General features: G+C 40.6%; 1 protein-coding gene across 2 annotated transcripts in view; it reads right to left on the bottom strand.

The window, feature by feature from the left end:
* ARSB (arylsulfatase B) overlaps window positions 1–16,192 on the bottom strand; it is a 187,520-nt gene that overhangs the window by 90,680 nt on the left and 80,648 nt on the right. The window contains exon 7 of one of the 2 annotated variants that reach the window (XM_064405666.1): window positions 15,277–15,323. The exons of the other annotated variant lie outside the window; for it this stretch is intronic. Within the exon in view, the coding sequence (XP_064261736.1) occupies window positions 15,292–15,323 (32 nt within the window). The 3' untranslated portion in view covers window positions 15,277–15,291. Of the gene's footprint in view, window positions 1–15,276; window positions 15,324–16,192 lie in introns of those variants that run through there. 2 annotated transcript variants of the gene reach the window in all.

Below are 16,192 nucleotides of genomic sequence, written 5' to 3'. Positions count from 1 at the left end.
ACTTTTATCAGTTCCAAAATACCCAGCTGTGATGCTGTTGACTGTGACAAACTGAATTTGGCACAGCTTTAATAATCCTTCAGAGAAGAGAATTCTGTTTGCTATATGCAAATACATCATCAGTTCAAATATTTGCAAGTATTAAATAATGATATTTGAACAAAAGAATCCTTCTAGGCTTTCCTAGAGTCTGTTCTTAAAGCAGTCAGAAAACAACTTTACTAACATTAATTAATGTTCAGTCAGTATGTAGAGATCAAAGTATTTACTATATACAAACATCCCAACAATAACACAAGAGCACTCACAGTTATTTACAACAAACTTCAGCAGTTTCACCTACACAAACCAAAATGTTGCCTTTCCCTTCCCACCTCCAAAGCCACACACTTCAAATATAGCTCACTCTGGTATGTAAAGCAAAGTGTGTGGAGTAAAAGTATGATGAATTTACCCCAAGAGCAGATGTAGTTACAGACGACAGAGGCTCACAAAGGAAATTCCTAATATCTACATGATCCTTGTATCTTCAACTTAGACTCCACTGCAGTAGCACAGGATAAATCTAGGAAATCAACCACCAGTAACACAGAACAGCCTAATAACTGGCATAAAACACCCTCACTGCCACTATGACCACTACACAGGCTTTGCACCTCCTGGCAAAATTGCTTTTTCTCATGCCCCAAACCACTGAGAGGAGGAACATAAAATTGTTTACTTGATATTACAAGATCAGAGGAAACATTTATATGGTAAAACATGAAGCAGCCTACAGATATAGTCTGGAGGGAAATCACTATTAATTTAACCCCCACACTCACTTTAGAAAACCCAGCCAAAATGTGTTAAACATATTAATACACAACAGAAAAGTAAAGAAGACATGTGCAACATATGGCTGTGTCTTCATAAATGCCAGATAACCATTTGGTACATCACCATTTTATATGACCACTATGCAATACAAATTTATGCCCAAGTAAGCAAAGGCACAAGCACATTTCTGTCAAGTTTGTCTGAGTGCAGGATGCTGCACTCAAGCTGACTTCACATCAGCTGAAAAAGTAAAAACAATTATCTATTTAGGTATTGTCAGAGTCACAGAGATGAGCAACATCTGACAGAACAGAAAACCTACTAGTATAAGGTTAACATTAAAACTGAGGATGAAAAGTTATATTTACATGAGACATTTGCAGCATGTGGTTATGGGTTTTGATTAGCTTACAAGTGCCTTAAAGATGTATCATTGAATCAACAATCTAAATCAAATAAATCAGTAAATCAGTAAATCTGTAGGGTAAAGAGCAACAAAGCATCCTCCTCCCTCTAGACTCGTCTGTCCCTATCAGAGACATAAAGGCTTTCAGTCTTTTCTCTAACTCTGCAGGGAATCTCATGTAGCATGTGTTCATGTAAGCAGTTAAAATGTATCTACACTAGAAGGCAGATGGGCAAAAAACCAAAAAACTTTCATATTAAATACAATTTCACACACACGTAGGAGAAAATAATTCAGAAAAGCCAAGTTAGGATTACAGACATAGCTGCTTAGATTGCCTAAATGAGACAATATGTATTATCTCATCTGGCAGTTTAGCATGACTGAAATGAAACATAATTTGCAGTTGACGCCAACTGGCAGGAGACAAATGTTCATGATAATCTTTGTGTTCTATTAAGAAAGTTCTTCTGTCTTAAATTACATGGAAAATGGATTGGAGGCTTTTGGTCTAAAAAGTACAAGGGTTGCAGATGCTACCCTGAGCTGTTAGCTCATAAAAAAATGTGTCTTAAGTTTTTACAATTAAAAAGGACGAATCTAAAATCATGCCAGGTCAAATTGTCTATGCAGTACCTCTGTCTCCAAGAGCAGCCAAAAGCAGATGTCTGGGGAAGAGCATGAGAATAGTGTAATCATTTAGTCATACTTTCCCCAAATACTTGTCTCCAATAATTTGCAGCTCAGGGACTTTCAAAGCCAGAGGTCATGCTTATGTATTTAATAATCCCTTACAGACTCTTTTTTCCATTAATTTTGTCCAGTTTCACTTCAAATTGGTATAAATTTTCAGTATCCACAACATCCTGTGGAGTTACACAATTTAATATATGTGCATTACAAAATTCCTCTTTCTGCTATTCCAAACCCAACACCTGCTAGTTTAATTTTCATGCTCATTAGTTCTTGTACTGGGAGAGAAAATGAACAACTTATCCCTAAGCCCCTCACCATGCCATTCATGTTTTTACAAAAGTATCATCACCTCCCAGATGTCTCTTCTCCTCACCAGTTTAACTGCTGAAGTGAGTCACAGTGCTGAAAAGAAGATCCTCATCACGTCACTAAGTACGTAAGAGGAGGATCCCATTCTGATTTATTCTACATCATTAGAGCCTCAAGATAAATATATTCTTAACTGGACAAACAAAATAGATGCAAAGTAATGAAAGGTAACCCAAAGAAAAGCAACAAAAATAAGCAGTGTACAAAACCCAGCGCCTCTGAGGTGAAAAAAAGCATGCTATTATACTTTAAAAACCACAATACACAAAAAATAATTACTTGCTTTGCCCTAGACAAATGTAGAATGAGCAACTGTAGTATTAAATTACTACAGGAAAGGAATTAATTGGATAACACACAACGAAAATCTTAACATGTCATGATGATGTAAGGGAGACCACTGAGTTCCTCAGAACAAGTCACAGATGACAGATACAGATGATCCTAATCTGAGGCAGAAGAATGGGGTAGATGATGCCATAAGGTCTCTTCTGGTCTTATCTTTGTATGATCTTCTTGGGATATCAGGTGGAATCTCTTCCTCCCAATGATTTAACAACAACAAAATTAAAAAGCGGGGTGGGGTGGAAGGTTAAAGAGAGCTACAGGGTTGACTGCTCTGGAAAATAAGAAGTTACAACCTGCTCATAAATAAATTATTTATTGAGACCCTTTCCTTGCCCAGTTCCAAGGAGCCTGTGAAAAGAAGGAGGGACCGCCAGCCAAGAGCTGGAGTCACTTTGCTGAAAATGTGGACTTCTATTCTCTGACCTTGCCTGGGCCTTCTTTAAATCTGGTTGGGAAGCGGAGGCATACTACACAGAGTACAGTGCACATGAGTATGTGAGACAGCCCCAATGCTCTCTTAAGGATTGTTTACCAACTGTGCAAAGCATGCAGTGAGCAACAGAAAAACAAGGTAAACTGCTGGTACAGGCTAGTCAAACACCAAAAAAATTAGACTATTCCTAAAGCTCTGTTTTAGACAGGACTTTCTCTCTTTCACATTAACATATACCATTCTTGCAGTAACCAAGCTCAAGAAAGGATGGATACTTCCGTACTCCAAATTCAGCTGCGACAAAAGGCAAGATCAAATTCAAGCTGCCAGGGCTATCATGGAATGCGGTCTGGGCCACTTAGATGTAAAGATTGGTTGAAGGTAATTGCACTGATTTTATGCAGTCATGATCATGACTAATGATTGAATAAACATGTGTACGCAACACAAACCTCATCCACATTCCTGCAAACTGGATACCTCTTCTAAATGACCTACCATCTCAGCATTGCAATCAGCTGGGCAGTCTGCGGAATATCTTATATGCCAGCTGTCATGCAGCAGGTCTATTAGTACCTTTAAAAGCCCCAAAACAGAGAAAAATTAGACCTTTGTTAACTCCTAAAAGGGAAACCACACCAGATAAAAACTAGCTGGAGAAAAATCCATGCAGAGAGACAGAGAGAGAGAGAGAGAGAGAGAGAGAGAGAGATGAGATGTAAGAATGCATGAAGCTTTTATTATTATGCCATATTCGTCCCACCACTTGTGTTGAACTTAAAATGACTTTCTAAGAGCACAGAAACATATCCACAAGTATGACTGAATATAAAATTAAAATATATGCTACTATTTCCCACAAGCAAAATAAAATAATGCATTATAATATTAAAACTAGAACTTACATTTAAAATTTTCTTGTAAACTTTAAATTACTCAGACCTGCCTGTGCAGAATGACATTCAAGTCTTAATCACGTGGCTATTCTGAAATAGAGTTACAATTGCCAAAATTTTCATGATGACCATGAATACCTACTGCCTTATTTTCTGAAAAAAGTTTCATAGCAGGCTGCAAGAACTAGAGTATTTGCACGAGATATTCTCCAATATTTTTATTTCAAGCATATTTATATTTCAAGCATATTTCAGTCTGTATTATTCATCAGTACTGAACAGTTGTGCAAAAAGATGCTGCCATTCTTTGCACAAAAGAACTCTGTGGAGGTACTTTGTACAAATATTGCTTTAGCTGTCATGACTGTCACTCAGTCTCCCTCATGGGGATAGGGAGGAGAATCAGAAAAGGGAAAATGATAAAACTCATGACACTTTAATAGGTAAAGCAAAAGCCATGCACTTAAGCAAAGCAAAACAGGGAACTGAATTAACGCTTCACAGTGTTCATTAATCACCAGTGGAGAAGGGCTCCATCACAGCTAAAAGTGACTTGGGGAAGACAAACATGATCACTGCAATCCCCTTCTTCTTTGCCAAGCTTTATTGCTGAGCATAATGCTCATTTCACACCATAGGAGTTGGTGTGAAACACCCCTGAAGCCAGTTGTGGTCAGCTATCATGGCTGCATTTCCTTCCACCTTCTTGTGCATCCCAGTCTACTTGCTATCAGAGCATGAGAAGCTGCAAAGTCCCTGACTTGGTATGACTACAGCTCAGCAGCAACAAAAACATCACTGTGCTATCAACATCAGTCTCATACTAAATTCAAAACATAGGACTATATCAGCTATTATGAAGGAAAATAACTAACTCAGCTGAAACCAGAACATCAGTAAACTCCTAATACCTGATAGAATATGTACTCATATCTGCAGCACCTTCTCTTCTGCAGGTACTTTAACAGCAGGAACAGTAACTATATTTACAACACTGTATATACATAGATGACTTATTGGACATTAAATAAAAAAACCTCACCCCTTTATACGAAAGTAGTTTTGACACAGCCTTCCCTCCACACACTGTTTGGAGATGATGTATCGAAGTAATATGCACATGCTAAGAGACAAAACAAGAGTACATAACCATTAAAGACAAATGTATCTACCAACATATAATACTGGTGTATTATCACCACCACACACTTCAGGTTTAGACAAATGAAAGTTCAATGAAAAGTCTGAAAAACTTGTTTACAATGATCCCAGACAAAAGGCTTGCAAACTGCAATTCACTGACCTATGTAAACTGATTTGGCTTTCAGATAATCTCCCAGTGAATACTATTGCAAAATCTATAAACACAGATGGCACCAACTGGCACTCCATCTGCAATCTCAGCAGAAGATCAAATAAATACAGAGACTGAATTTATCTTCCCACATCACAGGTAATTCTTTCCAAACAGATTTAAGAGATTATCACTGAAAGCTGAACCAAGAAAGTCCTGCCACGGCTAACCAAAGTCTCAACCACCCTGAGAAGTCATACTGCTCAAATAAAACAGATTTTAAAACTGTATGGCTTTTAATACAGTAATGCAACATTAAATTCAGACCAGGCTCTGATTCGAATTGCTACAATCATGATATTGATCATTTCTACTAGCATTAAACTCACAGGATTTTCTCCTAAAGGACTCTTACAGAAAAACTTAATTGGGATCAGAAGGAATGAAAAGGCTGACAAACTACAGTCAAACTTTAAGGTAAAGTATCAGTTGTACTAAGGCATAGTACATTATTTTATCTATTGATCTATCCACTATTTTATGCTATTGATCTGGAACGGAATGACAGCATTGATACTTTTTGCTGAATTTCAGAAATTATGTACAAGAAAGGCATATAATGTATGCAATGTCAGGTGTCAGCAACCATGAAGATCACTTAGTCAAATCTAAAGCTACTGCTGTGTGTATAATTAAAATCCAAAACATATTCAGCAGTAAGATGTAAGATACCACAAAGAAGACATCAGTCCAAAAATACCATCACCATCTTTAAGATGACATTAAGTATTAAGAGAAAGAAGTCTGAAATACAGTGGTAACACCAATGACAAAGAAGACTGTACAGCTGCTTCAGCAATATTGCTTCATTGATTAGAATGACCTTAAAGGTAAAAAAATCAGAAGACCTTAAAGGTAAAAAAAAAATCAGCTAAAATAAGCCTTCCTTGCGTGTCTGTGTTCATTATAGTAGTCTCAGAGGCTACAACACAAAATTATGCTTTGTTCCAGACATTTTTTGCTCTTTTTATAGTATTTCATTCTCATGGTTTATCATTTAGTTCCTCTGTTTTCACCATGGACTTCAGAGAAACCCTTAAAGAAACCCCAACCAACAACATGTAAACCAAAATAGGAAATATTTTAGAACAAATTGCTGCAGCATTCCTCTCATGCATCAATGTATCAAATATTCTGGATTCTCCTTTGAAGAACCCACATCTAACTTAACTATAGAGCTCCAAGCTGAAAAAGACAGAACTAGAAGACAATGAGAACAGGAGAAATTCATCTTTAGCAAAAGATCATGCTATTTTTTTTTTGGTTTTGTTTTGTTTTGGGTTTTTTTTGTTGTTGTTGTTTGTTTTTTGGGTTTTTTGTTTGTTTGTTTGGTGGTTTTTTTGGTTTTGTTTTTTTTTTGGTAATTATGTTAGTGAATCAGAAACTGGAACCTATTGATTATGTGAACAGCACAACAGTCTCTAAATATCTTTTGCTGGGATTTATTTATACTCAGTCATGGATACATACTATAAGTGTCCATACTGTAAGTGTCCAATGTATTGCCACAGTTCAGAATTTCAGATATATTCCCAACCCATTCACATGGATCAGGTATATTTGCTGTCAGTGTTTGCCATTGTAGCAAGTTTATAATTTAATTATTTTTGCACTGTGCATTTGGTTTTCTTTGGAAGTACCTACCACAAAAGTGTCTTTTAGGAAAATACATTTAGAAAAATTGATTACTCTCTGATTAACTGATGTTGAAATACTTATTCATGGTTAATGTCTCACCTGCTAGAGTTGTGAAGAGAAACAAAAGCAAATGGAAAGGAAATTAAGACGTCAGATCTGCATTTTTTTTCCAAAATGCATCACCTTCTGTCAGCAGTGTAACATGAAAATATCACTTTACTTACAAGACAGTAAAACACTACTTGTTTAGACAGCTTTCACAGTACCTGGCCACAACTCCTGAGCAATTTTAAAAGGCAAGGGATAACAACATTATTTTTTTAAACTGGGCTTCACAAATGCCCTACATTCAGCTTTATTCCAATTCATCCATATGTAGGACAGTGATTTTGGAAGAATGCGTCCTGAGAGTTCCACTTTCCCAGGGCAGATTTTAGGCACCACAGCTCAGGAGAATCCTGTCAATTTTCAAGAAAGCTAAAAAGCCAGAAGGGAAAGCTGAAAAGCCAGAAGGGAAATTGGTATTATTTTAACAGACTTGTCAACTACAATCACATCAGCAATTGTCTTTCCATCAAAAAAGGGCTCTGAGAATCAGTAACATCTTCCAGCAACTTGCCACCTCTTTCCTTGTACCCAAATGAGTTCAAATGCTGACACCCCAAAATTATTTATCATGTAGGCAGAAAGCAGAGAAATGGGAACCCTTGAAAGGGAAGGGAGGCACTGAAAACACAGAGGAAAGCAAGATAAAGGAAGACACAGAAAGCCCTTGTTCACAGGGAAGGAATGGGGACAAAAAACAGTTTCTCTTATTGCCACCAGCAGCTGGAAGCTGAGCACTGCTCTCTTCCCCACAGGCTGGATGGTGTGAAGGGTCAGCCAACAAGAGGAGCTGTGTGTGCTTGTGCCTGGGCACAAACACACAAACACACATGTGTGTAGGAGGTGAGGACAGTTAGGGACAGCAGGGCAGCCATCCTCACCCTCCCACTTCAAGCTTTAACAAACACCTCTGAGGCAAACAGCAGCTTCACCACGGGCTATTTCTATGTGGAGACACTCTTTCCTCTTTGTCTTGTAACAAGCTATGCTTAAGATGCTGAGGGTAAAATTCCTAGAAATTGCTTCCTTGCCTGATTTCTTTTCCTTCTAATTTGCAGAAATCTTATATTAGCTAGGAGCTGCCATCCTAGCTAATATAAGATTTCTGCAAATTAGAAGGAATCCTGCGTTGCAACCATCACTTCTCTTTTACTGGGGAGCCCTCCAATGGGTACTCAATGTCTAACAGAGTAGAATCTTCTGGAAACACAAATTTTGATGAATAATAATTCTGTTCTCCAAAACACTCAGAAAAATAATGAATCCTCCTTTTCACGTAATTATTATTGAAAAAGCAATGTCTTAACCATATGCAAAATAAAACACCAGGTTTCTTGTCTGGTTGCCAACTAAACAGTCACCTGCAGCCCAGTCAGATTCTGCTGATGCAACAACACATAGCAGTTAATAAGTCATTGTCCTACTGAATTACAGAACACCACAAGCAATCTTCACAGCTACAAGCTAGAACACGAAAAAGGATCATGGCAATTACTGGCTTCCTTTCAGTCTTTGCCAGCCGTACTTCTGATCCTAACATACCAGCCCAGCACAATCACGAGTGTCTTAGAAGATGTGGTGGAACAATGCTTTGATTAAATAAGTAATAAAAATAAATGTAACATTCTTACACAGCAATGCTGCATCCATTCCCAGGGATTTACAGTTGTAAAAGAAAATGACACACTACTACTACTACTTGCCTGATGTGTGGGTACATCATCATGCAAACATTTCCCAGAATGCTTAATAAAAACAGACGATTAACTAAAAAAAAGATAAAGTGGGCAATTTCCTCCACACTGATTAAACCCACTGCATGACTCAGAGGGAGAAATCCTGTGAAGAAAGCAGTGATGTGATTAAAGCTGGAGTGGCTGCAACTAGCATGTTGAATGAAAAACTGAGCAATGGTCCCATGAAACCCTGTCATTAACAACTATCTTAACAGTCTGCCTATACCCTGACCTAACAATGCATGAACATGGATAAAATACTCAAGAAGATCCCAGAGATTAACTTGGTTTATATTTTTGTAGTATGTTTGATTCAGAAAAAACAAAATCTAATGTCACTGACATTTCCCAGTTAGCCACTCTTTGTGCACGACATAAATTTAGGTCTCTATGAATTACTATAAGGACATAAGGTTCCTGTGACCAAAGCAAACCCACTGGAAACAACAGGGTCCCTTGCAGGTATGAGCCTGAAGCAGTCAGAACCCACTGCAGGACTGGGACCAAGAAGACATCTTCATTAAGGGATCTTTAATGGTGCCTAAAAAATGTTTCCCTAAGAAAGCCAAACCTTGTTATTAACATATATAATATTCTCTTCTGGATGAGGTCAGCTGGAGCTCTGTAATTGTGCTCATTTATTCCTACTAATATATCTCATTAGGACGCACACATTCGCAGCATCTCATCTGCTTAGTTCTGGCTTGGTGTAAATTTACTATGATGGTGCAACATTGCTCCTCTGCCACCAGGTACTGGCAGTGCGGGCACTTGTCTGGACACGGCACTGCCAGCCCATGCTGTTTTACTTACTGTTGCTCCAGTGCACCCACAACTTCTGAATTATGGGATCCAATCTCACTGATGTGTTACTGAGTGCCTTGGGAGCGACACCTAAAATACCAAAAAAAGTGCACCGGCAACCTGTGTCACCTACTTCCTGCCCTTCCCTGAAGGGCCCTAAAAACTAAAATACACACACACAAACACACACATCCCTCCCTCAAAAACTGGTCCCAGAAACACGACGAGTATGAAGAACTCGTCAGCGATGTGAAGGCACCCAGGTGAGCTTTGAACCGTCGCTCCCAGAGGCAGCTCGCGGAAAGCCAAGAAGCTCCCGTGCCCCGGGGAGAGGCTGCAGGTGCCCGGGCCAGAGGCGGCCAGGGGCAGCCCGCCTCCCGCTACCCGTCCCGCACGAAGCCGAGCGGGGCCCCCCGACGGGCGGTGCCCCGCGGCCCCGCCCCGCTCCGTGCGGTGCGGAGGGAGCGCGGCCGCCCCGCGGTGCCGGACGTGTGCGCGGAGCGCAGCCAGGCGCCGCGGACCCCCGCCCGCCGGCCGGAGAGAGCCGGGAGCGGCCGCTCGGCAGGACCGCCGCGCGGGAGGGAGGGAGGGAGGGAGGGAGCGGGGACGGGGGGAGCGAGGGAAGGAGGCGGCCTGGCGGCCGCGGGCGCCTCGCCGGGTCGCGCCCTGGGTCCCCGCCGCGCTGCCGGCGGGGAAGGCGCCCGGGTGCCCTCCCGCTCCACCGCTGCCCCGGCGAGCGCCGGGCGGCTCTCTCCGGCGGCACAGCCCCGTCCCTGCCGCCACCTCCGCGCTGTGCCCCGTCCCCGGCCTGTCCCTAAGGCTACAGCCCTGGCCCAGGAGAAGCAGCAGCCCGGCCGCCGCTCGTGCAATGAATGGAAGCGCAGCCAGCGGTCCCAGTCCTCCCTCCCGTCCTCCCTCCCGTCCTCCCTACCCCGCACAACTTCAGCGATGCCGCTGCCTCACCGCTGCCGGGCAGAGGCGGCTCCTCCGCGCTGGGGCTCCGCTCTCGCCGCCGCCTCCGGCCCGCGCCCCGCCGGGCTCACCCTCCTCCGCTCCCGCCGCGACCATGCACCGAGGGAGGAGGAATGGGATCCCGGCGAGGGCCGACCCGGCCGCCCCCAGCCGGAGGGAGGGAGCCGCGGCGAGGGGCGGGGAGGGACGGGACGCGGGCGCCCTGCCCTGCCCAGGACCGGCCCCCTCACACTGACGTCCCCCGCTCCCACACCGCCGGCCGCGGGGAAGCGCCCAGAGCGGGGCCGCGCGGGAGCCGGGCCGGGGCCGGGGCCGGTGGCGTGCCCTGGATGCTGTCACAGCCGGGGAGAGAGGCTCTGGAAATAGCCCAAATAACCGCTGCCCCGCCATCCTGGCCTTTGAATAACCAAGGGTCCAAGGGTTCTCCATCTGCCCCGTCGACACACAGGCTGAGAACGGAACGGGCAGCATGACCGGCAGTGTCAGGCCCGGAATTGCCTATTGCACGTCGCATCACCGGACCTAGCCATAATGGTTGCACGGAATGGAAAGCAGGAGTGGTAAACAGCAACTCCTTCTACACAAAAACTCCCTTGGTTTAGACCGTCAGAAATACAATTTATATTGCAAGAGGATGTCTAAAAAGTCTACAATGTTCTGTTTTCAAACTTTTTCCCCTCAGAACTAATAATTTCCCACTGATATCCCTTGAAAATCATATTTAACACTCTTCCAGTTTCAAAGCAACACTCTGATGACCCAGGCTTTTCCAGAACTTTGTAATTTTTAAAGTATCTTGAGATGTCTAATGCCAAGCACATACGTGTCTACGACCAGTGACACTCATTTAAAGCATCTGCAGGGAAAATTAAGGTTTAGGCTTGGACATGTCTCTGCGTGCCTCTGCTATCCCACACAGTTGCACCCTTGTGTAATACGCTGCTCCTTGTAAGTGGATGACAGGTGTCTAACTTCATACAGCTCATCTCAGTGTCAGCTTCACTCGCTAGATTGGAACTGTCTGTTGCAACAGATAAAACCAGCTGCTAAGTCGGTCAATAAAATAAATCACTTTGGGTATCTCAGAGACATAAATGAAGTGCTACACCAGTGCAAAATTTGATTTGCTGCAGCTAAGCTGTCCTCCTGGGAAAAAGTAGGGAGTTCTCTTTTCACTGCTATCAGAACGGTATCTTTCACAAACACTGCATTTACTTGAAGCTATGGCTTTTGACTAAATTATCCTTTTACTGCCATGATACAGAGCAATCAGCACAGGCTGATCCTGTTGACTGCTTGAGACTCCAAAGTCTTCAACTCTGCAAGAGCACATTCCATCTGACTGGACCCAGTTGCTGGATTTGTGCTTTTTTATTTGGTGTCTGCTGCTTAGAAAACCAAAAGCCAGAAAATGTCCTCCCAGGTACATAGGTTGAGGAAGCTAAAAAACAAATAGAGAACTCCAAGAATTATGTTCCTATGGCAAAAACAAGAAAAACATATGCAACTCTCTACACTTCTGAAAACAGAGATATGCTTTCATGTCTGATTATTGTCCAAACTTCTGTCCTTACATTACTTTTCCTCTTTCTGGACAAGTCATCAAATGAAACATTCTAAAAAAAGTTTTATTAGAGACATTTTTGAATGTTCCCATTAGAGAGTCTGAAAATTCATTTTCTACAAAATAAGGGTGTCTTTGTAAGGCTGAACTTTCTGTGACCTTTGAGAGCAGCTACTTTAACATACAATAGGAGACAACTCAATAGGTCTGTCCAAAAATAAACGTCTCTTTAAAGAATATTTTAACCCTAGAGACTTCACGCAAGTAGCGTACTGACAACATTATTCGATAAGACAAAGTTAATCTATTAGTCATATTCATTTTCAGAAAGCTATGACATCTTTTGCACTCCAGTTCTGGAGTGCACTTTGAGCTAATACCCACAATACATAGGTCGTCTACTTTTGGATCAGTTTTTTTCTGAAATAGATACATGCTCCATGCTGTTTCAAAACGATAGAACCATGATACTAGAAAAACAAGGTGAAACTAAAAAGTATAGAGTCTGCATTGCAAATATGCGTGTAGCAAACTATTTTCTCACTATTAACTTTTTAAAATATATATCTATTAACTCTTAAAAAAGATGTATCTATTAACTCTTAAAAAGATAAATACTAATTGATTTAATAAAGCTAGAATGGAGGGAAAGAATTATTAAAGCATTCCTGCTATCTTCATATACGAAGTCAGCATTTAAACATAGACACCCACATGTGTCCAAATCACAGTTAAGTCTCACAGCAATTAACAGACTGGATATAAAGAGTGATGTTGTGATGGTTGCTGCAGCAGTGGATCCAGTGGCACCAGCAGCTTTTTCTTCCTCCTCCATTAATTGTTTAAAAACTGGTTGCTATTTAAAAATACACAAAAGGGACAATTACACAGTGCTGCTATCAGTAAATGGTAATGTGCAGGCTTAGCCACTGGATAAAGTAATTACTAATGGGAAAGATGACACCTGATAATAAGCAAATGATAACCCATGGAACACTGATAAAGTTTTTAAGAAACTTGTTACTGACTCACAGCACTGCATGTAAAACAAAAGGCAGGCATGCCTTAGAACGTTTTCACTTGGGCTAACAGATAGTCTGACCCCATTGGATCCTGTCTGGTCCACAGCACATGTTGTTACAGGTACTTTTTAGCATACTACCTGGGTGTTAAAAAGAAAATTTGTGTGGCAAGCTCAGCACATCAGGTTGTGGGGCTGAACAAGACTGTGACTTAGAAAAATAGCCACAAGCAAGCAGTTTTCACAAGGAGGTCGGAACCAGCACACTGAAATCCCCTGATGCAGTCTGAAGGCCAAGGATTGTGACCCTGGCAGAGTTAAGCACAGCTTAAATTTTTCTTAATTTGTACACTTCTTTATTTGGAATTGGTGTGAGGAATTTGGTATTTCCTTCCATCTAAGTAGTGGGGTTTTAATGCTAACTAATTACTATATTGTCTTTGATGTGCAGCTGTAAACATTTTTATTTAGCTTATCTTAAGCACAACTGCACAAACAAATAACTCATCACCAGAACTTAGCACATACGCGTTATCCAAACAGGAAGCAGAGACGTCAAACAAGCACACTTTGGATTAAGTAATATATGAGATGAGAAAGATGATATAATGTTTTTTCCTCTTGCTCACAGATCTTTCCAAGTATTAACTTCATAGGCATCAATTTGTTTAGTCAGTTTTTCTCCCTAAATATTGGTTTACTTATAACCCCAGATAGTAATAAGTGATCTCATTTTGCTTGATCAATTTAAATTCTCCATGGACTGTTAGAATGAAGGATTATTTTACCCTGAAATTTCCTGAAGTTCACCTGAACAAATACAGCCTTGGATGTGGCCCAGAAAACATTCTCTGAAGGTTGTAAGAATAGAATATAGACAGGGCAGACAAAACAGGATAGCAGAAAGAGACTATGACATCCAAATAACTAGCAAATAACATACAGGTTGGAAAGAAGAACAGACACTATTTGGCTCAAAATTATGTTCTCGCTTAGCCTGTGAATAGTCACTGGAAACTATTAAAATATTGGATAAGATACAAAAATTTCTATATAGAGCTTACAAAAAGCTAAGAATGAACAAAGTGAATATCATGTGTGCATACTGGAATTAGTCATTGGGCTAAAGAGCAAATCAATCTCAACTTTTTAAGCTTCAGATCTATTCATACTAGATTTGTTCCCTCATTGCACTTACTCTTCTGTTGCTTTTTGTTGTTGATATTTTGGTTTTATTTTTTAAGTGGCTGTTGTTCCAAAATTTTCTCACTGTGGAGGAATGGAATAAATTTTAATATTCTATTCAAATGAATGATCTGACCACAGGGAAGAATATTTTGGAATAAAATAATGTTAAAGAAAATGCTGCATTTGGAACTTGTCCCAGGAACTCCAAGGAAAATGGGAAAAGAGGAGTTAATAGGCAGAAGATGGTGGGAAATATATAAAAGGGAGGACTCTGGAAGAGTGAGGAAATTGAGGTGGGGCATGGGTGCTATTTTATTGTGGGTTTTTTGATCTGCAACCCAAAAGAAAAGTAAGATGTAAAAAACATCAGCTGAAATAAATATTTAAGAGAATGTGTCTTTCTCAAGTAACACTTGTTTTTGTTTGCAGCTTCAGAAATTTCAGTTTTTGTAAACACTTAGCTATGATATTTAATTTTTCAGTAGTTCATTGCTCTAGTGCCAACCAGTATATGGTGTTACAGAAAAGAATTTGATCTCTCTATTCTAAAGATGTATAGTGACAGTCGGGACAAAAAAAAAAAAACCAAAAAAAAACAGAAGACATCTGAAGAATGGGAAAACTCATCTGTTCATACAGGAGACTCTTCAGGAGCAAATGAGAAATGAGAAGAAGCTGAGGTTATGCTGAAAAGGTCATTCAAAATTATCACTTTATGTTGTAGCTAATGAAAAAGGTGCAAGAACATCCACAGTGGAGAACAGCGATACTATATTGTATATATAGATTTCAGAGGAAAGGAATTTTATAGCTCAGGTCAAAAATAAAGTTAATATGAGAATTGTAGCCACAGATGAAGAAAAATTACTATCTCAAAGTTGTTATGTACAGAATCAGTGTGCAGTATCCAGACTTACCAGCATGTGATGACCTAGGGAAAGATCAGTGCTGAGTAGCAGAAAGCATGGAGATGTCTGCAGAGAGAAAGGAAATAGGAAGAAGGTTTGGAAGGAAAGACTGGGAGCTGTCTTAAATCATACTGAATCTGAACTGATTACTTAATTCCAATATATCCAGAGACATATCTTGAGATTTTAATCTGTACAGGAGAAAGAAGTCAAGGGTAACTCAGGAAAGCTAGTCTAATGACCTATTTAGATACGAAGAATAAGTGAAAGGGACGAAGGGCAGGGCTGCTTAAGCCTCCGTGGGAAAGCGATGAAGAAAGAACTCTTCCAGACATACAGACCAATGCAAGGCAGCAGCAGGCATTCATCAAAATAAAAACAAATTGAAAAAATAAGGTCAGTTAAAACAGTGTCTCAGAGTCGGAGACCTTTAAAAAGAAAGCAACATGAGAAGAGACAAAGGCCTGTGGTGGGTGTCTGAGATATCTGTTGACCCTGGCTGAGTATTCTGGGGTCTCACATTCCATCTCTGAACCCAGCTTGGTGTTTTGGGGACTAATTGTTAAACTAATTTGGGACTCTGCCAATATGGTACAATAGAAGAATCTATCACTGTATTTTGAGAAGGCTTTAATTGAATGCAGACACTCAGACTCACTGAAGGGATCCAGATTTATCACTGTGCCTAATCTCTATTTTTGAAACACATATTATTGTAACTAGTATGTAAAAAAAAAAACTGTCTAGCCAAATAAATGCTGCCTGACAAAACAGCAGTAACAGCTGTTTTATCTCCTTTCCCATAATTTAGCGCTGTAGGATAGAGAAATTTTAAAGTGCACTTTGATGCAGTAATTAATGGGAATTTAAAGTATCAGTATCCTTTCAACTGAACAAACCAAGACATCCATTAGGTATAAATAATTAAAGAGGTT

This window comes from Passer domesticus, chromosome Z (assembly GCF_036417665.1).
Source record: "Passer domesticus isolate bPasDom1 chromosome Z, bPasDom1.hap1, whole genome shotgun sequence".
NCBI classification, from domain to species: Eukaryota; Metazoa; Chordata; class Aves; order Passeriformes; family Passeridae; genus Passer; species Passer domesticus.
The sequence above is the reverse complement of the archived record's forward strand: the minus strand, read 5'-3'. Positions and strand labels throughout refer to the sequence as shown.